The 26,427-nt window shown below is 43.8% G+C and overlaps 4 protein-coding genes across 4 annotated transcripts; all 4 read left to right on the forward strand.

Moving 5' to 3' along the window:
- On the forward strand, positions 1-2,103 carry BDB00DRAFT_835113 (CDP-alcohol phosphatidyltransferase-domain-containing protein). Its single transcript, XM_053124382.1, has 6 exons — positions 1-245; positions 345-790; positions 917-1,058; positions 1,137-1,451; positions 1,528-1,712; positions 1,795-2,103. Exons 1-6 carry the CDS (start codon positions 73-75, stop codon positions 1,899-1,901), a joined length of 1,368 nt encoding a protein of 455 aa, XP_052977350.1. The 5' UTR covers positions 1-72; the 3' UTR covers positions 1,902-2,103.
- A 915-nt stretch (positions 2,104-3,018) lies between these two features.
- On the forward strand, positions 3,019-3,530 carry BDB00DRAFT_835118 (uncharacterized protein). The gene has a single exon (XM_053124383.1). It carries the CDS (start codon positions 3,049-3,051, stop codon positions 3,307-3,309), a length of 261 nt encoding a protein of 86 aa, XP_052977351.1. The 5' UTR covers positions 3,019-3,048; the 3' UTR covers positions 3,310-3,530.
- On the forward strand, positions 3,531-4,111 carry BDB00DRAFT_835119 (uncharacterized protein). The gene is made up of 2 exons (XM_053124384.1): positions 3,531-3,944; positions 4,037-4,111. Exon 1 carries the CDS (start codon positions 3,614-3,616, stop codon positions 3,869-3,871), a length of 258 nt encoding a protein of 85 aa, XP_052977352.1. The 5' UTR covers positions 3,531-3,613; the 3' UTR covers positions 3,872-3,944; positions 4,037-4,111.
- A 16,832-nt stretch (positions 4,112-20,943) lies between these two features.
- On the forward strand, positions 20,944-21,548 carry BDB00DRAFT_835142 (uncharacterized protein; the record flags this gene model as incomplete). The annotated part of the gene is made up of 1 exon (XM_053124385.1): positions 20,944-21,548. The coding sequence occupies exon 1, from the start codon at positions 20,975-20,977 to the stop codon at positions 21,545-21,547; it is 573 nt and encodes a 190-aa protein (XP_052977353.1). The 5' UTR covers positions 20,944-20,974.
- Between the last annotated feature and the right edge of the window lie 4,879 nt (positions 21,549-26,427).

Below are 26,427 nucleotides of genomic sequence, written 5' to 3' on the forward strand. Positions count from 1 at the left end.
CTTTAAACTTTTTTTTTTGTTCCCTTTGCCTTTCCCCTTTCCTCTTTCGCTCCTCCTCATTCATATTACAAAATGTCCATCTGGAAATTCAGAAATTGGGTCATCGATCCGGATTTCCCGCGGCAAGAGCAACTCGAAAATCTTCGCTACTACAAGTATGCAGCAACTGACAAGTCGTTATTGACGAAATATGTGCTTCGGCACTACTGGAACTGGGCAGTGACACTGTTTCCGACATGGATGGCGTATGTGTATACAGGCTTTTATCTTTAACCACATATGCTACACCCTACATGCTTCTGCTTCTGCTACTGATATAGAAAAGATGTATTGTTATATCATAGACCGAATCTTATTACACTGACTGGCCTTGTCCTGATGATGTTCAGCGTGGCTGTTATTCTTACGTATGTACCTGACTTACTATACTCGGACGAAACGCCGCGCTGGATCTACTTTTGCTTCGCAGCAAGTCTTTGGCTGTACAGCACACTCGACAATGTGGACGGAAAGCAGGCAAGAAGAACCGGAACATCGTCACCGTTGGGAGAATTGTTCGACCATGGATGCGACGCGATCAACTGCACATTTGTAGCGCTGCTTCAAGCTGCAGCTCTCGGATTGGGCCATAGTGGCGATGCGGGTATTTTACTACTGGTGACGGTCGTCGGATTCTACTTGTCGACAGCCGAAGAATACTACACCGGCGTGCTCTACTTGGGCATCGTGAACGGACCGACGGAAGGCATTCTTGTGTCATGTCTCGCTTTCGTTTGGTCAGGGATCTTTGGCACGTATTATCAATCCATGTCCATTGTTTACACAAACACCAGAGTCATGCACAACAAAGAAGCAGGCGGTAGCTAACACAAACTGCATCATCACCGCCCCGTGTTTGTTTTCTCTGTTTTTGCAGGTGCGGCATCGTGGCACATCCCTCTGCGCGACATCTCGTTGCTGAGTGGGATTGCAGAGTACTTGCCTGAAAATGCAAACTTTGCAAAGGTCTTCGTCTGGGGTATGGTATTCTTCTTTCTGACTACCCATTTGCCATTCTGGTAAGAAATCGCTGATACGTTTTTGTGTGCGTGCTGGATTATCACGGGAAATCTGATTTTGCCATGGAAACGGAATAGCATCCACTCGATTTACAGTGCCTCCAGCTCCGAACCTGTGAAACGTCGTCTAGCCATCTTTGTCAATGTCTTGTATCCCATCGTTCTCTACACTGCTGCCGTGTCCCTCTGGATGTGGTCGCCGTACTCAATCATCTTTGATCAGGAGCACTACATTCTCTTCTCGCTCGCCGCCGGCATCATGTTTGGCATGATGGCATCGAATATCATATTGGCCCATCTGACCTTATCACCGTTCCCTTCATTCACTGGAATTCTCGGATCGCTGTGGCTGATGGCACTCCTTGTTGGCATTGTGCCATCCATTCTTGGAAAGTACGTGTGTGGCGTGCTTTAAAAGCATAGAAAAGCTTAATACTGACTTGAATTTTCATCATATCGGATATGACAGACGCATCCTTGCCCCTGAGGCCGAACACTTGGCGATTTGGATCTACTGTATCATTGCGGTGGTCGTATACAGTATTTGGGCATCTATGGTGATCGATGGCTTTTGCCGGTTCTTGGGAATACGCTGTCTCGTGATAAGTCATGCTGAACAACGGCCAGTGCCCTCATCGTCATCCACTTTGCCAGGTTTGTTTTATTGGATAAATGAAGCGCAAGGGTACAATGTGCAAAAGAGAGGTTTTACTTAAAGCAACGGTGATGTATGTAGAACAAGCCCAGGAGCAAGACTCCTTGTTGCAGGCCCAAGAAGAGGGAGCTGGAAGCAGCAGCAACAACAACAGCAGAAACGGAGGACCCTCTTATAGCACGTTTTAAGCACGGCCCTGAAAGTTCGATCTGTTTATTATGTTTTTCTAGAAAACAGAGATACCTCTAAAAAGTACCCCCGGTAACTAACAAAACCGCTATATATTTATACAACCTACCACTATCATATTTCTCGAGCGAATACATACATATTCATTAATTTGAGAATGGGCGAATATATCTGTACGTCAGATAAGCACTATTTCTAAGTCTGTTCCCATTTCTAGAGATAAGTGAAGAAAATGCTGGGTGTCTCTTCGTCATCGTCATCTTCAGCGTCAACATTGTCATTTTTGCCCGCATATTCGTACTTTGCTGGCGTACTGAAAGAGAAGACGATAAGGCAAAGTGATTTGCATCCGTATCTTTTGGGTACGCTTCATGACAAACGGTGGCAGCTGTTGCTACAGTTGCATACAGCTTTTCTGGGATCTATGCCGTCTGCGACCTGCTTGTCAAGCGGAAACTTTGAGCTTGTTTGCCCGTTTACGTTATAGAATTGCCACGGCGATTACTTAAGGTTTCGGGTTTAGAGTTTCCAATTGATGAGCTTGGATGTATATGGGACTCTCTTCTTCTTCTCCACCACCTCTAATTTTGGATTGTTTTATTTGTTGGGTATTTTATACTTCTTGAGTGCTGATGTATATGTACCTGTATTCGAGAGATAACACTAAAGGTCATGATCGAGATTTGATGTGTACTTGCCGCTCTAATTACTATTTGTTTTGCTGAGATGTAATTTCCAATCAAAAGCTTGAGTCGCGACTCAAACTTTCTAGGCAGTGTCTTTTCCGCCTTTCCAAACGATTCGGTAAAGTCAATCACTCTATCGACATTGTAGCAAGAACAAAGTTTGCTTCGAAATCTCAGAAAACAATATCTTCACTAACAGTTTTTGAGAAGTGATTTAGTGCTGTTGAAATAAAGGTGACGACGACACTACTATGCTAACACTGACTGTAATACAAGAGATACTTTTATATTTGAATAGGCAAAGGTACTTTCGTTACAGTGACCCATTAAAAAAGGTTTATTTTTTTGGCAAGTACTTTTTATATTGACCAACAAATCTCAAATACACATCCGTTCCATTGTTCAGCAGCGTGAACGTTTTCCGCGCACTGGTTGGGGGCGCCTGCAGTCACTTTACGAAATGCATTTCGCCTTGAAACTGAATTCCGTACTCTGCCTGGAGATCCTTGCATCGGTACCTATACATTGCCCAGCAGAACGGTTTTATCTGGTCCTTTGTGCCGTTGGGACATGCTTTAGTCGGGTGCAGGACGTCATCATACTGGGGCAGCCAGCAAAAATAACATGTACCATTAGACAGGTTTCGCACGGCTTTGAATTGGCAGTCTGCTACACTATGTTCTGTGCTGAGGCACGCGAAACACAGATTTCTTCCACCTGAACAACACTTGTGGCCGTTTGATTTTTCCAGCGCTTGTTTAGCCAAAACCAAGTCATTCATGCAATATGTGCCAAAGATATCCAAAAGGTCCTTGAGATCTTCCTTGTCATTCTTGTGCGCGCGTGCCTGGGTGGATACTGACATGGCGTCAATCTCTATATACTGACGGGAGGCTGTGTTGTCAAGGGAATGTGCGATTTCATGGCGGACAGATACGGCAGAGCTTGGGCTTGGTTGGGCAGAGGGAATCGTGATGGGAACTGGGGAGAACTAGATATACAAGGTTAACGATTTTATTTACTATATGCGACGGCCATGTCAACGGTGTAGCTTTATTTTTACCATTGGTCTTTTTCCGCCAAGGCTGTGGTTGGCGCTCATGTGCAGCGATTGCGGTGCACTTCCCTGTGACATGATCTGGTCGAGATTGGGGATCGACGCCATGAATGCTGCTTGTACGCTATTCACACAACTTGCAGCGCTTGTACCCACAGACATTATTGACGGACTTGTTGGCGCATGCGGTGTCTACGGAAAGTTTGGAAACAGTGAGTACAAATGAAAGTGGAACAGCAACAATTGACAAAGATGTATATACCTGCTGTATGGTGGATGGCGCCAGATTCTGCAAATTGGTCAGTTGTGTGCCTTGTACCATGCTGTTGCTGGGAAGTTGCAGAGCTGACATATGCATGTTTATGCTATGATCCGTACTTTGACGCTTTAGTTGAAACGCTCGATCCTACAGACAACAACAGATGGATTAGTACAATATGATAATGTCAAAGATAAACATAAAAGATAATAAAGACACACCTCCACCTGTGCTTGACAGTAGTAACAGAGCTGGACGTTGCTACCATATTCACTACAGGTTTTTGTTTCAACATCGACCATTGCATGTATCTTTTGTCGTAAGCAGCCACGATGAGTGACAAGTTTGCAAAAAGATTTCCTTTTTTCGAGATAATCTCGAATACTCGGATCTTGCTCGGCTTGTATTGCCTTGTTCAGATTTGTGAAGAACTTTGTTGGATTGTACAGTGTACTGACGAGTAGACATTCTGCTGGTTTGCCGTCCCTTCCAGCCCGTCCCGTTTCCTGTATGTAGTCGAGATCGCTTTGAGAATACTGGGCATGGATAACCAGACGAACTTGACCATAATCAACGCCGAGACCACAGGCACTGGTACCACAGAGCACGCGGCAAGCACCACTGCGCCATTTTTCCAAGGACTCTTGCTTTAGTTCTGTAGTCATGGCGCCAAAGAAAGGGAGAACCAGATCCGGGTTTGATGCCAGCTTGCCCTCTTGTTCTGATATTTGGTGGTGATATATGGAGACGGCTCTGCATCACTCGATCCCTTTTGCAATTCGTCGTTCAGTTCTGCGTTCAAGCGTTGCGCCATGTTTTTGGTATCGGTGACTGTGGCACAGTATACAATAGCACGACCACCACCTGTAAGCTCGTCTGTCATTGCACGTCTCAAGCGTCCTTTGATCGTGGACACGACATTGTCAAACTTGTCAGTCTGGATAGTGTTGACCAAATAGTACAAGTTTGGACGTACAGTTGAGGTGCGGAACACGCGAAACTGTGTACTAAAGTGGGCAGACAACCTGTTTTCCATCGACGGCGGCAACGTAGCAGAGAGAAAGACTATTGGCACGGATACCTGGCGAAGTTTTTCAAGGTCATTCATAGCAGGCCTAAACGAGCTCCATGTGAGTGCCAAATGAGCCTCGTCAATGACGATTCTGCTGATACGGCCTTCTGCACTCATTGTTTGCAGCATACTGAGGAACTGGGGGGCCTTTGCATTGTCCGGTGTGACGAGGATGATTTGAGCAGAGAGCATGATGCCATGTTTTATCTCGCCACCACATATGTGTAGTAATTGATCCTTGACCTTGACAAACGGTGCGCCATGTCCAACTGGAGTGATATGATCGGGACCACCAAAACTGCTGTTCTATCTGGCTCCACCATGGCAGGCGCCATAAATACTGCTGACTTGCCACCACCAGTAGGCAGTACAACGAGGATGTTTTCTTGCCCTTTGATTGCTGCAATCATTGCGTCGCGCTGAATGTCAGATCGAAAACTTGCATTGTGATCGTTCATCAGACGCTGCAGTCCCAGGAGAGCCCTTGCTTCGCTAGACATTTGCGGTGATCTGCTGCTCAAATCATTGGCGACACTTGTTTTGTTGACAGCTAGGGCGACACTTTGGTTATTGACAGCTTGAACCGCTGGCTCTCCGTTCGCAATTGCATATCGTGCTAAAAGTTCATGATTTGTTGAATAAACCGACTCTTGAAAATCACGAATCTAATCAAATGATATCTTACCTCGACGGTGCATATCCTCCATGATCATGTTCCTCATCAAAGCTAGGTTTCGTGCCTCAATATATGCCGTGTTTTCTTCAATGAGTTTGTTGACATATTTTATAGCTTGCGTGCGACGATGCAATGGGTCGGATAGATCCTTGGACTTGTCATTCCCCATGCCTATATACAGTAGTGCAGGTTGATGAGTTTACCACGCACGTCTTCCTTTACCGTTACATTTTGTTGACTTACCCAAAACAGCGTGCCATTTTCTGCTCACTTCAAAATACTTTTGCGCCATGATAGGGTCTAGGAACCTGCTGTCAATGTTGCTTCTGGCATATTCCAAACCTGCCGTAGCTGTCGAGTGGCCAGCTTGGATATCAAGCTCCTCCGGCCAGTCATCAAGGTCCTCCTCGCCGATATGTTGTAGTGTCTTTTTTGCACCAATCAGCTGTCGGGCAAATGCAATTGCGACGTGGCGGTGATCGGCAAATGACAAAGGGGGATCCACTTTTTGGGCATAAACCCGGGCAAAGATACGACGTATTTTCTTGCCAGTCATGGGAACGCCACGCTCGATAAACAATCGCTCTGTACAAGCAAGACGTGCATCCTGTCCATAAAGCTCGCCAGTGAACATGCTAAAGAAATCACGCGAATTAGGGTTTGGTTGGGTATTAGTTTGTTTGATAACATTTGCTTACCATTCCAGCGGTCGAAAAAAGGTCAGATAACCTGTCAACAGCACAGCGAGCTTGTGTGGCAGGTAACGAGCTATATACTTGTCAGAGTAGGTGAGTTCTCGACTCTTGTTGTATCGCGTAATGATCATGATGGTATTGTATGCAACGCCCCAAAAAAGAGACCGATCGCCGTATGGAGTGTTGGATATAGACAGCAAGGCCAATTCTTCTCCTCGGCAGGGCTGACCATAACTCAGATGGATGGCAACAATCAAGAGCCTTTGGAGCTGGACACATTTTTCCAACCACGCGTAGAGTGCCGGCTTTTTCCACGAGATGGTACCAGTAGCGTCGATGGTATCTACATAGATTCTCCGCCATTGTGTTTGTTTCAAAAGGGCCGAGACGAGGGTGTGGCGCACGTTAGCAAATCTATTACGCGGGTCGCTGATGTAGGAGTAACCAACATCGGCAAAGCCCATATTGTCACTGATGTTGTGGGTATCTCCTTTACAAAGTCCTAGTATGGTATCCTCAATGTTGCCCAAGCCAAAAGAGATATCCGGCGAATTCATCATGTTTTTCATTTCTTCCATGGAAAGCTCGATACAAATCCGCAAATGATCAATCGATATCTTGTCACTGGTGTTGGCTACAACGAGTTTGCGATAGTTGCTGTCCGGGATCCAGAGAATGCGAGGGAGCCGGGGCTCGTCGCCTGCCGCCGTCGTGGCAATCCGCATGACCTCACGTAATGCATTAAAAGCTGTTGGCTTTCCATCCTGGAGATACATGTCGTATTTTTTGGCAGTTCTATATGAAACATGATTCTAGTTTAGCTATCTAAAAGCAGCGCTTGTTTAATCAGATACATACACATCAAGAGGGACAGTTGGATTCTGCTGATGATCTGACCACATCTTGTACAAGACTGTGAGTCGGCACCAGTACATGAGCATTGCAATAGTCGGCGTCACAAGGCGTACATTTCTAAACTTGCCGGTGTGGTCGAGCGTATAGAAAATAAGATGGCGGTAGAGCGCAAAACCAGTGGGACCTTTGATAGGATCTTTCTCCTCGGTGACGAGTGCCAACATGATCTCTCGGACCAAATTAACATGAGTACCATACGGCTCGGAATGGTTATTGACCATTTGAACCAAACGCTGAAGGGGCTCTAAAGCAGAAGCTGGAATGCTGGACTGCAACTCGGGACAGTATTGTGTAGGATAAGACAAAAGGCGATAAAAGGATACCATGAGGCTGCATCCCACACGAGCATATCGATTGACTGACTCATCGACGGTGAGCTGCTTGAAACCGACAGATGGTGGTTCCACCAACCCTCTAATCAATTTTATAAAGATTGTTAGCTGAGCGTTATTGTCGCGATTGTGAAAAAAAAATCATGTATATAATCTTACTGTTCATTCAGTAAATAACGACGTGCTGTGTAATCTGTTTTAGTGATTTTGTGCATTGCTTCCACAAAAACCGTCTTTGTGGCACGGACAATGGCATTCACTGCATCGTCCTCGTTGCTCTGTTTACGGATACGCACCATTTCTGTTACCGACTACTGTAGGTAGCAGTTAGTCAAGGAACCTGGGCCCCGGCCTGGGTTGTACAAAGCTTATTAGGCCCAGCAGTATATAAAGGCTGGCTGGGCTGGGAAAATAAAAAGTAACCTCTTTTCCACTGAATCATTCACTGACCTGGATAAACGTTCCCTATAGACAAGGCCCTAGTCTATAACACTTGGTAGCGGAAGTTTCGATTCATCAATAAACAGTCAACAAGTTATAAGCAAGTCAGCAAGAGCACGTGCAAGGACAAGGCAAGCTGAACGAACAAGAACAACATCAAGAAATAAAGCAATTCTGGTCAAGCTTTCTATCAACACCAGCAGACCAGCTATTAGAGAAATTTGCATCTCAGAACCAAGAGAAGAGAGTGCAAGACCCACATACTGGAGCAGACTCTTCTAGTCAAGCAAGTACCAGTAAACAGATTATTAGCCCTAAGCCGACACAGTCAACTTCGACTAGGAGCAGGTATTTCGACACAAGTGAAGCCATAGAGCAAGAAGTTCTGGACCACGAAGTAGCTCCCGGCAATACGGAGAACCTAAAGGAAGTAGGACAAGAAGTTCCCTCATTGAACACAAGTATAATGAACGAAGCACAAGAAGTACCTATACCCACGGATCCAGGTGCCGAGCCCCACCACATAGGTGACACAGCGGCACTAGCCCTGCAAGAAGTACACCACCTCCGGGACTAGCTCAATACTCAAATCCCATCAGAAATGCATAAGGTCTATGTTGCCCAGGACAAGATTCAAGAACAAGTAACGACCTTGTCGTCTACTATGTCGCATGTAGTAAGCAAGTTACCAGAGATCACAGCAAACCAAGAAAAGGTGACACAAGTAATGTCGGACAAGGCGCAGCATGAGAACCCCATGGGAAAAAAGGCGCACGGATCCCACGGTCAGGGCACCCGATCTACACAGGCATATGATGATCCTTCTGACTCCGATAAGGACTCATCTTCATCATCTGATGATGATGCCTCAGACCCAGGGATGGAACAGGTGAACAAGTCCTCAGACGAAGACTCCGCTGGTGAGGGTGACGGCAAGCAAGGATCCCACTCACACTCACGCAGCCCTTACAAGTTCAAGCCACTGGAAGAAAAGTACTCAGGTAGCCCCTACAAGATCGAATCCTGGCTATTCAACCTCGAGGAGTATTTTACCAAGGCCAACATAAAGAAGAATATGTGTGTCGTCATCACAACAAGTCAAATGGTAGATGATGCGACCCTATGGTGGCGTATGTTAAGACAAGCAGACCAGGCCCCTAAAACATGGCATAAATTCAAGAAGGCGATTCGCGAATGATTCTTACTATTATCTATAAGACCAATCGCCAACGACTTGAGTCCTGTTGCCAAGTTGGTAGCGTGACCAAGTATAACTCGGCATTCCAAGCTGCATTTGTTGAGTGCACTGATGTGAGTGAGGCGGAAGCGCTCAGCCGTTATGTCAATAATCTCAAGAGCCAAACCAAGAAGTATGTCGAACTCGAGGAACCCAAGACTCTTCGCAAGGCAATGAAGCTTGCTGAGAACTATGACAATGCCAGTTTCAGCACCCAAGGTAGCCAACACCACACGTCACACAAGGATAGCTCACCTGGTAAGAAGTTCAAGAAGCACTTTGGCTCCCGCCATTTCAAGGACCGCTCTCGAACATTCAAGAATGACCCCATGGATGTGGACCAGACTGAACGGATTCCCACTAAGCTTACCTGGGAGCAAGCTCGTAAGGAAGGTCGTTGCCAATACTGTGGCTCCAAGGAACATATCAAGAAGGAGTGCCATCTTCGCTCCATGTTCCACCCAAAAAACTAAATTTGTCAGTACGTAACACGCTGCCAGGTCGTGCTGACAAACAAGATATAAACCCTGGCAAGGATCCTGACAAGAGTCCTAACAACTGTACAAGGCTCGAGGACAATTCGGCACAAGGCACAAATAGCGAACAGAGTAGTGATCATCGCCATCAAACAATAAGAATTACCGGACATTGTCAATCTTATCCCTATTGTTTTTTGCTTGATTCTGGTGCTACCCACAATTTTGTCTCCTTGGACTTCATCAATAAGCATGGCCTCCAAGATTTGCTTAAACCAGATACTGGGTCGATCACATTTGGCAATGCATCTCAGGCAACATCTACCTACTTTGCAGACCTGAAGATCACCCTAGGCCCAAGTTCTTCGCGGACCATCCGGGCTTATACAGGCATCAAGAGCTCTAAGCACGACCTTATCTTAGGCAAGCCATGGCACTTCGATGAAGAACCCCAGATTAATTGGCGATCACATAAGGTAGTTGTGGCAGGGGAGGAGATCCTGGCTCAAGGACATATTGGACCCCATCAAGTAACCCCAGAAGTACAATTTATCTCGCGCCGACAATTTAACCGCTTATGCCGACGGAACGAACTCGAACTATATGCACTTGTACTAACAGATTGCAAGGATGAGGGAATGGATACAAGGAAAAGGAAGGCAGCTCAAGGAGCTGAAATGCATAGCTCTAATGCTCTACTCAAGCTAGTTGACTCGTACGCTGATGTGTTCCCTGCGGAATTGCCCTCAGGACTACCACCACAAAGACACGTCGATCATACTATTCCAATGGAACCTGATGCTAAGATCCCAGCACAGAAGCTTTACCGGCTCTCTAGTCACGAATTGGGTGAACTCAAGAAGCAACTTGACGAGTTAATCGCCAAAGGATGGATCGAGCCAAGCAAGTCACCCTATGGCGCCCCGGTACTATTTGTTGCCAAGAAGGATGGAAGCTTACGAATGGTTACAGACTACCGTGCATTGAACTCAACAACGATCAAGGATGTTTACCCACTACCTCACACAGAAGAACTGCTCGACCAATTACAAGGTGCCAAGGTATTCAGCAAACTAGACCTACGTTCCAGATACCACCAGATTCGTGTGGACCCCAAGGACATTCATAAAACGGCGTTTATGACCCGATACAGACTATATCAGTATACTGTCTTACCGTTTGGATTGACTTCGGCTCCCGCGACCTTTATGCGCTTGATGAATGATATCTTTAGAGACCTCTTAGATGCCTGCGTCATTATTTACTTGGATGACATTTTGGTATATTCTAAGTCCGAACAAGAGCACAAGGAGCACCTGCAAATGGTTTTGGAGCGTTTACGTGAGCACAAGCTATATGCTAAGTTGGAAAAATGCGAGTTTGGTGTCAAGCGACTTGAATTCCTAGGACACTATGTTGATGAACAAGGTTTACATACCGACCCAAGCAAGGTCCAAGCGGTTGTGGATTGGCCACCACTCCGTAATATCAAGGATATCCAATGCTTCCTCGGTTTGGCGAATTACTACAATCGGTTCATCAAGGGTTATTCAAGCATTGTACACCCCTTGACTCGGTTGCTACGCAAGGATACTCTATGGCAATGGACCAAGAAAGAACAACATGCTTTTGATACACTGAAACAAAGTTTGGTTTCAGCGCCAGTGCTGGTACTGCCGGACCCAACGAAACGTTTCTTTGTCCATACCGATGCATCATCAACTGTAGCAATTGGAGGTATTCTATCGCAAGAACAAGAAGATGGGAAGCTGCACCCTATAGCTTATACATCAAGATCTATGACCCCAGCCGAGTTGAACTATTCCGTTTATGAGCAAGAAATGTTGGCGCTCAAGCATTGTTTACTGAAATGGCGTCATCATTTGGATATGCAGAAGTTTACTGTTTTTACAGACAACCAGGCACTATCATCTCTCAAGACCAACACCAATCTGAATAAACGACAAATTCATTGGTTAGAGACATTTATGTCCTTCTCTTGGGATGTCCATCATATCCCCCGAGAAAAGAATCATGGGGCCGATGCTTTGAGCAAGCGTCCTCCATCAAAACCGTCGAACCCAGATGCCAACAAGGAGTTACAAGAAGTCTACCGGGTCCAAAAGCAAGATACTATAGAAGCCGAGATCAAGGACAAGTACGACAAGGACGAGTACACTAAGGAACTTTGGGACAAGCTCCGTTGTGGCATCGATGTACCAAACATCACGTTAGTAGACCAGTGGTTGTACCGCCATCCTGAAGGAAAAGATCATCGTCAGCTAGTAGTACCAAGGATGCCACAGATCCTGAAAGACATTTTGTATGATACACATGATGCACCATCAGCAGGCCACCGAGGAATAGATGCAACTATTGAAAGGATTGAACGCCAATTCTATTAGCCAAACATCGCCAAGTCGATTCGTCAATACATTGGTGCTTGTGACAGCTGTCAAAGGAACAAGGGTACCAACAAGAAGCCAGGAGGTTTGATCCAGCCATTGGAACCAGCCCAAGGTCGATGGGAATCGATATCAATGGACTTCATAACCCAGTTACCAGTAACCAAAAATGGGTATGATGCCATCATGGTGATTGTCGATCGATTTTCCAAGAGAGCACATTTCGCACCATACTATACAACAGATACAGCCGAAGGTGTAGTACATCTATTTTTAAGAGAAATATATCGCCAACATGGGTTCCCCAAGGAAGTGGTATCAGATCGTGACCCGAAGTTCACATCAAGGTTTTGGAAGGCATTATTCGAACAGTTACAGATCAAGCGTAAACTGTCAACCGCGCGACATGCAGAAACTGATGGTCAAACCAAACGAGTGAACCGAATACTTGAAGATCTTTTACGCCATTATGTTGCTGTAACCTACCTTGTTGTCCCCAATACATTCGTATCAATAAACGGGCTCTTCCCCTTAGTATTGGCTTTGTAATCTACTTGTATCACTATCTGTCAGTTTACTCTCTATCATTTTCATCACAGACTTGGTGTAACTATGAGTGCAAATTTATCTCACACCCGCAACAATACACTTACTACGCAACACCACTCTTACTGCGAGTGCAAAAACAACTCACACCAGGTGCAAATCCATTTCGCACTACTGCAGTATCCATTGGATCAAGCACAAATTAGATTAGATATAGATAGTGTATTAAAATTAGTATAAATAGACCAATATTTTGTATTGAATAATAAATAGTTCAGTTCAGTTCTTTAGCTTCTCTTTCTCTTAACTTTAGCTTTTCCCTTCCTATCAAGAGGATTGTCTTTTGTGGCTCCAGACGTAATAATTCCTGGTTGTTGAACTCCCACACTTCTATTTCATCTCTTTTGCTTAATACTTAGCATTTCATCCACATTTATCAGCTTTTCTTATACTATCCATCCTATTAAACGGGATTCGTAACTCTTACACAAACTAAGACGTTACATTTGGTGCTCACTAGAGGGATCGTTTTATCAAGGAAGAATTCAAGAATCCCACTCCAACTCTTTATTATAACAACGTGTCAACCATAAAGAAACTTTATTCATACACACATCAAAGAAACTCTCAAATCCTTTCTTTACTTATTTATTTTACAACTCTGAAAACACTTCTAACCCATGATGACCATTCACGATTCTGCACACGGCCCTACCAGCGACTATGACAACGGACCTTCATCCTTCTCACCTCTATTGGCCCATGGCACCGACTCACTTACCTATAAACCCAGACTCATAGACTTCTGCGGCTATGAAGGCGAAGATTTCCGTCATTTTAGGGATACCCTTGAGTCCTACTTCGCTATCGCTAATATCAAGAATTCAGCGAGACAGGCCAGCATTCTGAATGCTCAAGTCAAGAAATACGCACGTATATTCCTACAGAAAGAAAGATGCAAGAACGCGGAAATTGCAGTTAAATACGACGAGCTTATAAGAAGACTAGAAGAAGAGTACGTTACCGCAGACGTCATCGAATATTATAAAGACGCTTTCGAACAAATCACGCAAGGCGAAGATGAACCCCCTCGTATGTTCCTCGGAAGAGTTCAGCAAGCAGCTGACCTAGCCGAACTCACAGGCAAAGAGGCCGAAGCCTTAATTGAAGCCAAATTCAAATCTGGATTGCTGCCACGCGTAAAGAAACACTGCTACATGATGGGTGCAAAATCATTTAACGACTATAAGCAATTTGCTTATGGCTTCTGGAGAGGCCAACACGGAACGACCCTCTATCCCTTAGATAACCCATTCGTACCTCAAAAGGCTGAGGATAGAATCCCATCCTCCCGGATTGACAAAGCACCTCATTCTAAAGAAATAATTAGAAAAGCACGTACCAGAGCTTTTCATCCCCCGGATCTAAACCCCAGCGACGGAAACGAATCACCCTCTATCGATGCATTGACTAAGCAGATGCAGAATCTCGAGTTGTTCCAACATGAAACAGTAGGACAGCAAGGTCGACAACGCGATGAACGTCCACAAAGCCTAGAAAACATGCTTAGGCGATTGATTCAAGAAGAAACGCGTAAAGCTGCTGAATCCATGTATCGCCAAGATAACCGTAATAGATATAATGGAAACCAATATAGAAACAATAACTACCGATCATATAATGATAATAACCGTAACAACGAATACCGTTATAACCGTAACGAGGAACCGATTAACCGCAACAACGGAAATAGGCGATATCGCAATGAGGAATCGACCGATCGCGATGAAGGATATCAGCGCAACGAAAATAACAGTCGAGCCGACAACAGGAACCAGGCCTACAGAAACAACGAACCCTAGACAAACAGAAGAATGCCTCCCTCGCGACCTAATTCACCGGCAGCAACTTTAGCATTGTTGGAAGAAGAGAACGATGATACACGATATAAAGACGGAAACGGCTATGGCAACACGCGCAGTGATTTGTACGAATACGAAAACGATCACGACGCGGAAGATGCAGACAACGAATGGTTCGATGATAATGAAGAATTGAACGAACTTGACGAGTTATATGCTGCACAACCAGTCGTTAAGGGGAAGCGACCTCCGCGACAATTGCGACCTCGGAATGAAACAGGTAAGGTACAAAAACATAACGTACAAAAGAAAGTAGAATTCAAGGAGCCCCTGGTTCAACGAGTCCAACCTAAGTCGGCAAATCGACAACAAGCCACCTCTTCGACAACTGTTCCCATGACGACTCAACCTCACGAGGAACCAATCCCATTGAGAGTTCCCACACCAATACCTACCATGGAATCTCGCGCTGGTCCCAATCAACCAAGTCAGTTTGCCTCAGCATCAAACATAGTAAACCTGCTGGCAACCGGTATTCAATCGGCATTCGGAAAGACATCTTTCACCAATCAACAGACGCCGAGTTGGCAACCACCTAATCTTGTCAGACCACCTATGGTGAGGAATCATTAGACAGAAATGAGATCAACTTTGAACGATATGGACATCGATTCCCCAGAAGAAAGAATGGAGGATAAAATAATACAAAAAAATTATCCCAACTCCCAAAAGCAACACAACACCCAAAATAAAGGGAAGATGGTAGAAAAACCATCAAGAACAAAACCAACCACTCAAACAAATACATCACCCAAGAATTACCAGAAACAACCAACTGGGCGCAAAAAACGGTCCAACTAAAATTTGGCCTTAATTAAACGTAGTCCATATGATGTTTCCTCGGACATACTGAACAGAACGGCAGACATCAGTTTCGCTCAATTACTAGGATTAGTACCATCGCTGAGACGACAATTTACGAGTGCGTGCAAGACAGCTCGCTCATTAGCAGTATTGGATGAGGATCCTAAACCTTTGCCTAGTACAACAGCTCCATATGCCGAGTTCTTCATAAACTCGACACCCATCTGGACTCTTATAGACAGCGGCGCTTCGAAAACCTGTATGTCATAAGGACTCGCCTAACAGCTCGGATTGAAGATAGAAGCCCCCTCGACAGCCGTATTTATGTTAGGAAATGGAGACCGACACGCTTCCCTCGGAGTTATTAAAAATGTGCCGTTGCAACCCAATGAAACCGAACCAGTCCCAGCGACCATGGAAGTCTTGCCGAGATGTCCTGTCGACCTCATTATTAGCAATAATTAGTTGAAACACGCGAAAGCTAAAATAGACTATCAATCTAAACTCATGTGGGTCTACCACGGTAATATTCGATCCGTTCCTGTCGAATACAAACGACAGGCCTTGGACCTCCAGCATCCTTGGGCGCCGTTGACCCAAACAAATGACAATATACCTGTGACGGACATTTCAGATGAGGAATCAGATTCAGAAGGAGAGGAAGTCGACTACAGTGAATCAGAATCATCCTCACCTCTCGAAGAGATGTTGACAAACGATTATTTACTGCAAGAAGACGAGTTGTTTCCTATTATCGAATCTAACTAATCACTTGAATAGGATGAGATTGATGGAAGCACGTGTCTAATCCTCAAAGAACCCATAGTATTACCTGCCTCATCATATCAGACTTACGATGTACCGGTGCCTGCTCTGTTACGCGGTTCCAATACCTGTACACTCGATCCAAACGTAGCCATCCCTGAACACATTGGCATATACAGTAGCATTTTATATCCTTCAGAAAAATCATACCGAGTATCCTTAATCAACATGTCTGATACAAAAGAAACCACTTTACAACGCAAGGACATCCTTCGCGATCTAATCGCAGTAACCACATCGGATCAACGTTATGAGGTCGTCAAACTACAGCCTGGCAACTTGCCTGTATCTACCGCAGTTAACCAGCCACCACTACAGGATTCGCAATTGCAACAAATTGACATTGGTGACATTGACAAATCATTGTCACAAGAATTTTTCTCTCTTATACAACAGTACCAGGACATCTTCGACTGGGATAAACAAACAATTGGATACACGGATAGAATCGAACACGACATTATTACGGACGGGGTCGCTCCTATTCGCCACCGCCCCTATCACATGAGTCCTACTATATTAAAATATTTAAAAAGTGAACTCGATCGTTTTTGCAAAATGGGAATCATCAGACCATCCAATAGTCCCTGGGCTTCACCAATCATCATGGTGCACAAGAAGAGCAAGCCAGGAGACACAGAACAACAATATCGACTTGTAGTTGACTATAGAAAACTAAATAAGCACACGCGTTTTGATGCTTATGGCGGACTAGGACGCATACAAGAACTTTTACACAGCCTGTCGATGCCGGACCCATCCAGTGGAACCCGCATATCTCCTACAACTTTCAGCTCACTAGACATGGTCAGCGGATACCATCAAGTACCCCTTTGCAAGGATGCCATACCCAAAACAGCTTTTACAACACGCCTTGGCCTTTACGAGTATTTAACTATGCCGATGGGACTAGTCAACGCAAGTCAAACCTTTGCTCGATTAGTAGATAATGTGTTCCGATCACTGATTCACAAATGTCTGGTAGTTTATCTGGATGATGTCAATGTATACTCCACAGACCCAAAACAACATTTACACGATCTAGCTAAAGTATTTGCGTGCGTACGATACGCGAATCTCAAACTCAACCCTCGCAAATGCGCCTACTTCAAAAGAGAATTAGCATTTCTTGGCCACGTCATATCGACAAAAGGCATCCACACTGACCCAGAGAAGATCCAGAAGGTTGCAGAGTTCAAATTATCGCAAACAGTCACCCAGTTAAAATCCTATTTGGGATTATGCTCATACTACCGTATCTTCTGTAAAGGTTTCAGCAAAATCGCCAGACCAATGCACGAGATGACAAAGAAAGGAACTATCAAGCTGACCTGGAACCCTGAGGCTATGGCCGCATTCGAAACATTGAAGAAGGCGTTATGTTCCAGTCCAATCCTAGTATATCCAGATTTTACTAAGCCGTTCACGTTAATCACCGATGCATCCCGAGATGGATTCGGTGCAGTACTTACTCAGCACGACGACAACAATAAAGAACACGTCATACTCTACATCAGTCGAGGTCTAACAGCAACAGAAAAGAACCACGGAATCTCAAAGCTTGAGTGTGGAGCAGTCGTATGGAGCATACAAAAGCTAAGACCGTACCTTCTTGGCAACAAGTTCACAGTACTCATGGATCATTCACCATTAAAAGGATTATTAAACACGCCGCAACCCAAAGGCATCCTAGCTCGATGGATCATGACATTGAGCGAGTATAGTTTTGAAACTAAGTATCGCCCTGGTCGACAAAACAGCAACGCAGATTTTCTTAGCAGATTAGGATATTAATACCATCATCGTTATGACCAGCCTCCAGGAAGTCGTTTAAAAGCTTGAGATGTCAAACACCAGCGCAACCTACCCCCCCTTTTTTTTCTTATTGTTTTTTCTCTATCCGTTTCAAATCTTGCTATCCTATTACAACTTCATTTTTCCTTGCATTTGACCACTTACCCTCGCTTTGTCTCTAATTTCAACACCTTTTCTATTGTTATTATTCTTTATTTTTTTTTATCGTTGTAGTACATATTTCCTTTATACATAGCTATCGGGTATTCAACTTCCCGTCCGTTCAATAATCCCCCGATCATACCTTACTACTGTGCACGTTTGCTACACAAGCACGGCTACATAAAAGACACCCCTAAACCTAGTATCAAAAAAAAAAAAATCAAGATCAAATAACACGTTTCAAAACAACAAAAACAATATATAATACATTCAAAAACACTCTATCTCTAACTGTTTCACCAAAAGATTATTCTGCCACTTTAATTACCACACATCAGATATTCAGATTGTCACAAGCATACCTCAACAGAACGGCTAGCAAAACATTCACAAAACAAACACTTCAAAACAATGGACCCTGTCAAATTATCACTGCTACAGTACTATCTAGATACTCTCGAGTATCCTCCGGGCATCACGAGACAGCAACAGCGTTTCCTTGACAGCAAAGCAAACACTACTTCACATATAACGATTGACTATACCGACGCAACGGTGATTCACCACGCTTAGTCCTCACCAAATCGGAGGCTGATAACTGTATTTGGCAATTCACTTTCACCCTTCGGAGGCCATTTCGCCACAGAAAACACATATTATAAAATTTCACGCAAATATTTCTGGGAGACGATGAAAAAAGATATCAAGGACGCGATTTCTCGATGTGATCATTGTCAGCGACAAAAGAAGCAAACACGCAACGAGTTGCTTATCCCTATCCCGATAGAACCCGAACCATTTCGATGTTGGGGCCTAGACATTAAACACCTAAAGACTTCGCGACGCGGGTCTCAGTACATTATTGTGTGTATCGACTACTTTACTAAATGGGCAGTAGCTAAGGCCGTACGTCATGCCAACGCCACGGAAGTTGCAACCTTTCTATACGAGGATATCATTTGCAAATTTGGAACCCCTTCGTCCATGATCCATGATAACGGAAAACCTCTGGCAAACGGACTCATGGAAGAAGTACAAAAGATTTGGGGATTTACAGTCAAAAAGATTAGTCCTTTTGTCGCATCGGTCAATGGAGAGGTCGAACGTCTGAACAAAACAATTGGTTTAATCCTGCGAAAACTTCCACTGAAAGAACGTGATGACTGGTGTACCTATTTACCCGCAGCTTTATTCTCATACAACACGATCCGTCAGGCTTCCACACAAAAAAGTCCATTTGCCATGTTGTATGGAGTAGATCCCAATACACCTTTCGATAGACTAATGGACGAATCCACGCGCACCGATGCCGATCTTGACTGGACACCTGAACAGATTGCACAACGCATGAGGATACAACTTCACAAGTTACGTCAAATTAGACAACAAGCCGCGGCCACGATTAAGATATCTCAGGAAAATCAGAAGAAAACCATTGACAAGAAGGTGCTAGCTAAACGCAACCACCTATTGCAACCACCATTTAGTGTCGGCGACGTTGTCCTTGTATATAACAATGCAATAGAAACATCTTGGAGTGGAAAACTCGAACTCAAATGGCTGGGACCTTATATTGTCCATCAAGTTAACAACAAAAATGGTTATCAGCTCAAAACCTTACAAGGAGACATACTACGCGGAGTATTTCACGGCAACAGATTGTGTATATATAAGTTGCCAGATGTCCACTTTAGACCTACACTCACTGCCTCTCCACCGGCCAACCAGTCTCTGACCCTCATGGACCATAACACAGCACAACAAGTCAGCGACATGGCCAATATCATGCCTCTAGCGGTAACACACCCGACAATTGTATGGAAGACTCTTCTGCTGCGACCACCTTCGACATCCAGCAGGTGCTGGCGTTTTTGGGAGCCCCCCTGGATGACATCTTGCCAGCCGATCTGGTACAGATGATTCGACAATTGGCAGAATGGGAAGAGGCCAGAATTCGACTACCCGCACATAGAATCAAGACGGCCGAAACACTGTATCAAGTAATCCAGAATAGTCCGCATTTACGCAATAAATGCGCTAATGCACAAAACCGCTATAAAACCTTACGTGACATTTACCAACTCAACGACTTACCAACGACGCAACTGGCACGAGGCAAGAGTTTTCGTAATCTGCTGAACAAGCATTTTCCAGAAGACGACACAAATCCCAACAAACGACGAAAACTCAACAACGAGCCATCGCCCCACCTCTTTATATCATAGTCGTCAACATCACTATACATATAATAGAAGATAATCAATAACACAAAACAAAACAAGGCAAAAAATAAAAATAAAAAATAAAAATAAAAATAAAATTAACATCATATACACTCTCAAACTCGTCATTTGATCAACAAGTTATCAAGCCATAACAACCTGTCAAAGTACCCCACAAAGCTTATTTGAAGCTGGTGGCACAAATACATCGAGCCGCTCCAACCCCGCAAGTGCACGAAGGTGTACAATCTTTTCACACCTCGCTATTATGAAGGTGCACAATCCTTTCACACCTCGATAACCCGACAAGTGTAAAAACATTTCACACACCACTACCATGAAGGTGCAAAATCACTTCACACATCACTACCATGAAGGTGCAAAATCACTTCACACTTCATTCGGGCCACTATTAATCTAAAGTATAAATACACCGGAATCTGTGAATGAAACCAAAGAAAATACAATACCTAGACCACATTAAACAGCCTTAACATGTCCCTCTTTTCGTCACCCTACGAACCTACAACTCCGGACTTTTCGGGCATGTTCCCGGATGCGATCTCGGTTAACAGCACCCCTGCCTGGGTCCACGACGAAGCTACACCGCACTCACTCGAAACGACACCAGATACAACAAACAATACCCAACAACCGGCTCTGCAGCAATATCCCTCGCCCTGGGGAAGCAATACCGACGCGCCTGGTCCTCGCCTGGTTTTAAACAATAATGGACGAGTCGAGTATCGTTCAGTCGACCCGGAATTTGTACCACCCGCATTGGATCCAGAAGCTCGGAACCGCCGAGCCGAGATGGGCCTTTACTACGATCTCACGCAAGATTGCGTGTCACTACACCTCTGGCAACAACAGCTAAAGGAGGATCTCGACGCCAACCGCCGCTTACTAGCAAATCGTATCGCACACCGTCTAGCCATAGTACTGTCAAGAATTCCGAGCGAACTAGAACGCCAAGGAGCTATCCGCGTGTATCTTAAACAACACATACACGACACCTACATCACCGGTGATTCCAAGCTCCACGCTCTTATACATAGTTACTACAATACCTTGTCATCTACAAATACGTTTGCTTTCGCCCGGGACGTGCGTCCTTAAGGGGCCCAGGATATGTAACCTACCTTGTTGTCCCCAATACATTCGTATCAATAAACGGGCTCTTCCCCTTAGTATTGGCTTTGTAATCTACTTGTATCACTATCTGTCAGTTTACTCTCTATCATTTTCATCACAGACTTGGTGTAACTATGAGTGCAAATTTATCTCACACCCGCAACAATACGCTTACTGCGCAACACCACTCTTACTGCGAGTGCAAAACCAACTCACACCAGGTGCAAAACCATTTCGCACTACTGCGGTATCCATTGGATCAGGCACCAATTAGATTAGATATAGATAGTGTATTAGAATTAGTATAAATAGACCAATATTTTGTATTGAATAATAAACAGTTCAGTTCTTTAGCTTCTCTTTCTCTTAACTTTAGCTTTTCCCTTTCCTATCAAAAGGATTGTCTTTTGTGGCTCCAGACGTAATAATTCCTGGTTGTTGAACTCCCACACTTCTATTTCATCTCTTTTGCTTAATACTTAGCATTTCATCCACATTTATCAGCTTTTCTTATACTATCCATCCTATTAAACGGGATTCGTAACTCTTACACAAACTAAGACGTTACAGTACTATTGACTGCTATTACTCTTAGTCACTGATGGTACTTTCTGATTTTATATACATAGTTGATCATAGAAAACGGGCGCCGTCGATCTCCTCAAGGCAGCATACAATGGTTTGGGTTGGTTTCACGGAAAGTATGCTTCATATTCAGTTCTTGGCTGTTTTGACAGTTGTACAGCCACTTTCCAACCACACAACATGCTGCGTTGTAGACTTTGGGCTCTATGGTAACTTCTCATACGGATCTCTGTTTAAATTACCATAGAGCTCTATGCTAAGCGCACATACGGATTTTTTACAAGACACAATGGCTTTCGCGACTAGGGTTACACAAGAGGGTTCTCATTTGTTTTGATGTTGTATTGCACGACAATTCTTATTGCTATTAATTGCTATGATTCTCTTTTCTTTAATATTCATAGTTGACGATCACGAAACAGCCGCGACCAGTCCTTCAAGGTGATATATATTGGTTTGGATAACATTCTTAAAGGCATACGTGAGGGGAGGATTATAATTGTTATTGCCATTGATTGTTACGATTCTCTTTTCTTTAATAGCCATAGTAGGCGATCACGAAACAGCCGAGACCAGTCCTTCAAGGTGATATATATTGGTTTGGATAACATTCTTAAAGGCATACGTGAGGGGAGAAATATAATTGTTATTGCCATTGACTGCTACGATTCTCTTTTCTTTAATAGCCATAGTTGGCGATCACGAAACAGCCGAGACCAGTCCTTCAAGGTGATATATATTGGTTTGGATAACATTCTTAAAGGCATACGTGAGGGGGAGGGGGTAGCAACAATAATATTATTGGTACTTGATATGACCTTTTATTTATAGTTGACAATGAAGATACGGCCGCTGCCAATTTCATCAGCGCAATTTATGACGGTTTGACAATCTCTGTTATGAAACGTGGGGATCGTGATGGATTATTATAAATAAAGCGTACCCATCAACAGCATTACTATTGATATTCGATATGACCTTCTTCTCTATATAGTTCACGATCAAGCAAGGACCGCTCACACTTTCATCAGCGCAATTTATAACGGTATGACACTTTTTTATATGAAAGATGATTATTATAAATGAGACCTTCTTTTCTTCGATGTATGTAGGTGACGATGACGTAATCAGCCGGCGATTACGCCCTCAAGGTAATATGTTGTGGTTTGGGTGACATCTTCAACCATACGGTCGAGGGAGAGTGCATTATAGTTCGTAGTACTATTGACTGCTATTACTCTTAGTCACTGATGGTACTTTCTGATTTTATATACATAGTTGATCATAGAAAACGGGCGCCGTCGATCTCCTCAAGGCAGCATACAATGGTTTGGGTTGGTTTCACGGAAAGTATGCTTCATATTCAGTTCTTGGCTGTTTTGACAGTTGTACAGCCACTTTCCAACCACACAACATGCTGCGTTGTAGACTTTGGGCTCTATGGTAACTTCTCATACGGATCTCTGTTTAAATTACCATAGAGCTCTATGCTAAGCGCACATACGGATTTTTTACAAGACACAATGGCTTTCGCGACTAGGGTTACACAAGAGGGTTCTCATTTGTTTTGATGTTGTATTGCACGACAATTCTTATTGCTATTAATTGCTATGATTCTCTTTTCTTTAATATTCATAGTTGACGATCACGAAACAGCCGCGACCAGTCCTTCAAGGTGATATATATTGGTTTGGATAACATTCTTAAAGGCATACGTGAGGGGAGATATAATTGTTATTGCCATTGATTGTTACGATTCTCTTTTCTTTAATAGCCATAGTTGGCGATCACGAAACAGCCGTGACCAGTCCTTCAAGGTGTTATATATTGGTTTGGATAACATTCTTAAAGGCATACGTGAGGGGAGAAATATAATTGTTATTGCCATTGACTGCTACGATTCTCTTTTCTTTAATAGCCATAGTTGGCGATCACGAAACAGCCGAGACCAGTCCTTCAAGGTGATATATATTGGTTTGGATAACATTCTTAAAGGCATACGTGAGGGGAGAAATATAATTGTTATTGCCATTGACTGCTACGATTCTCTTTTCTTTAATAGCCATAGTTGGCGATCACGAAACAGCCGAGACCAGTCCTTCAAGGTGATATATATTGGTTTGGATAACATTCTTAAAGGCATACGTGAGGGGGAGGGGGTAGCAACAATAATATTATTGGTACTTGATATGACCTTTTATTTATAGTTGACAATGAAGATACGGCCGCTGCCAATTTCATCAGCGCAATTTATGACGGTTTGACAATCTCTGTTATGAAACGTGGGGATCGTGATGGATTATTATAAATAAAGCGTACCCATCAACAGCATTACTATTGATATTCGATATGACCTTCTTCTCTATATAGTTCACGATCAAGCAAGGACCGCTCACACTTTCATCAGCGCAATTTATAACGGTATGACACTTTTTTATATGAAAGATGATTATTATAAATGAGACCTTCTTTTCTTCGATGTATGTAGGTGACGATGACGTAATCAGCCGGCGATTACGCCCTCAAGGTAATATGTTGTGGTTTGGGTGACATCTTCAACCATACGGTCGAGGGAGAGTGCATTATAGTTCGTAGTACTGTAACCTACCTTGTTGTCCCCAATACATTCGTATCAATAAACGGGCTCTTCCCCTTAGTATTGGCTTTGTAATCTACTTGTATCACTATCTGTCAGTTTACTCTCTATCATTTTCATCACAGACTTGGTGTAACTATGAGTGCAAATTTATCTCACACCCGCAACAATACGCTTACTGCGCAACACCACTCTTACTGCGAGTGCAAAACCAACTCACACCAGGTGCAAAACCATTTCGCACTACTGCGGTATCCATTGGATCAGGCACCAATTAGATTAGATATAGATAGTGTATTAGAATTAGTATAAATAGACCAATATTTTGTATTGAATAATAAACAGTTCAGTTCTTTAGCTTCTCTTTCTCTTAACTTTAGCTTTTCCCTTTCCTATCAAAAGGATTGTCTTTTGTGGCTCCAGACGTAATAATTCCTGGTTGTTGAACTCCCACACTTCTATTTCATCTCTTTTGCTTAATACTTAGCATTTCATCCACATTTATCAGCTTTTCTTATACTATCCATCCTATTAAACGGGATTCGTAACTCTTACACAAACTAAGACGTTACATTTGGTGCTCACTAGAGGGATCGTTTTATCAAGGAATAATTCAAGAATCCCACTCCAACCCTTTATTATAACAACTTTACAACTCTGAAAACACTTCCCAACACATGATGACCATTCACGATTCTGCACACGGCCCTACCAGCGACTATGACAACGGACCTTCATCCTTCTCACCTCTGTTGGCCCATGGCACCGACTCACTTACCTATAAACCCAGACTCATAGACTTCTGCGGCTATGAAGGCGAAGATTTCCGTCATTTTAGGGATACCCTTGAGTCCTACTTCGCTATCGCTAATATCAAGAATTCAGCGAGACAGGCCAGCATTCTGAATGCTCAAGTCAAGAAATACGCACGTATATTCCTACAGAAAGAAGGACGCAAGAACCCGGAAATTGCAGTTAAATACGACGAGCTTATAAGAAGACTAGAAGAAGAGTACGTTACCGCAGACGTTATCGAATATTATAAAGACGCTTTCGAACAAATCACGCAAGGCGAAGATGAACCCCCTCGTATGTTCCTCGGAAGAGTTCAGCAAGCAGCTGACCTAGCCGAACTCACAGGCAAAGAGGCCGAAGCCTTAATTGAAGCCAAATTCAAATCTGGATTGCTGCCACGCGTAAAGAAACACTGCTACATGATGGGTGCGAAATCATTTAACGACTATAAGCAATTTGCTTATGGCTTCTGGAGAGGCCAACACGGAACGACCCTCTATCCCCAAGATAACCCATTCGTACCTCAAAAGGCTGAGGATAGAATCCCATCCTCCTGGATTGACAAAGCACCTCATTCTAAAGAAATAATTAGAAAAGCACGTACCAGAGCTTTTCATCCCCCGGATCTAAACCCCAGCGACGGAAACGAATCACCCTCCATCGATGCATTGACTAAGCAGATGCAGAATCTCGAGTTGTTCCAACATGAAACAGTAGGACAGCAAGGTCGACAACGCGATGAACGTCCGCAAAGCCTAGAAAACATGCTTAGGCGATTGATTCAAGAAGAAACGCGTAAAGCTGCTGAATCCATGTATCGCCAAGATAACCGTAATAGATATAATGGAAACCAATATAGAAACAATAACTACCGATCATATAATGATAA

Source organism: Zychaea mexicana (genome assembly GCF_025766255.1).
Source record: "Zychaea mexicana strain RSA 1403 chromosome Unknown BDB00scaffold_63, whole genome shotgun sequence".
Classification (NCBI taxonomy): Eukaryota; Fungi; Mucoromycota; class Mucoromycetes; order Mucorales; family Lichtheimiaceae; genus Zychaea; species Zychaea mexicana.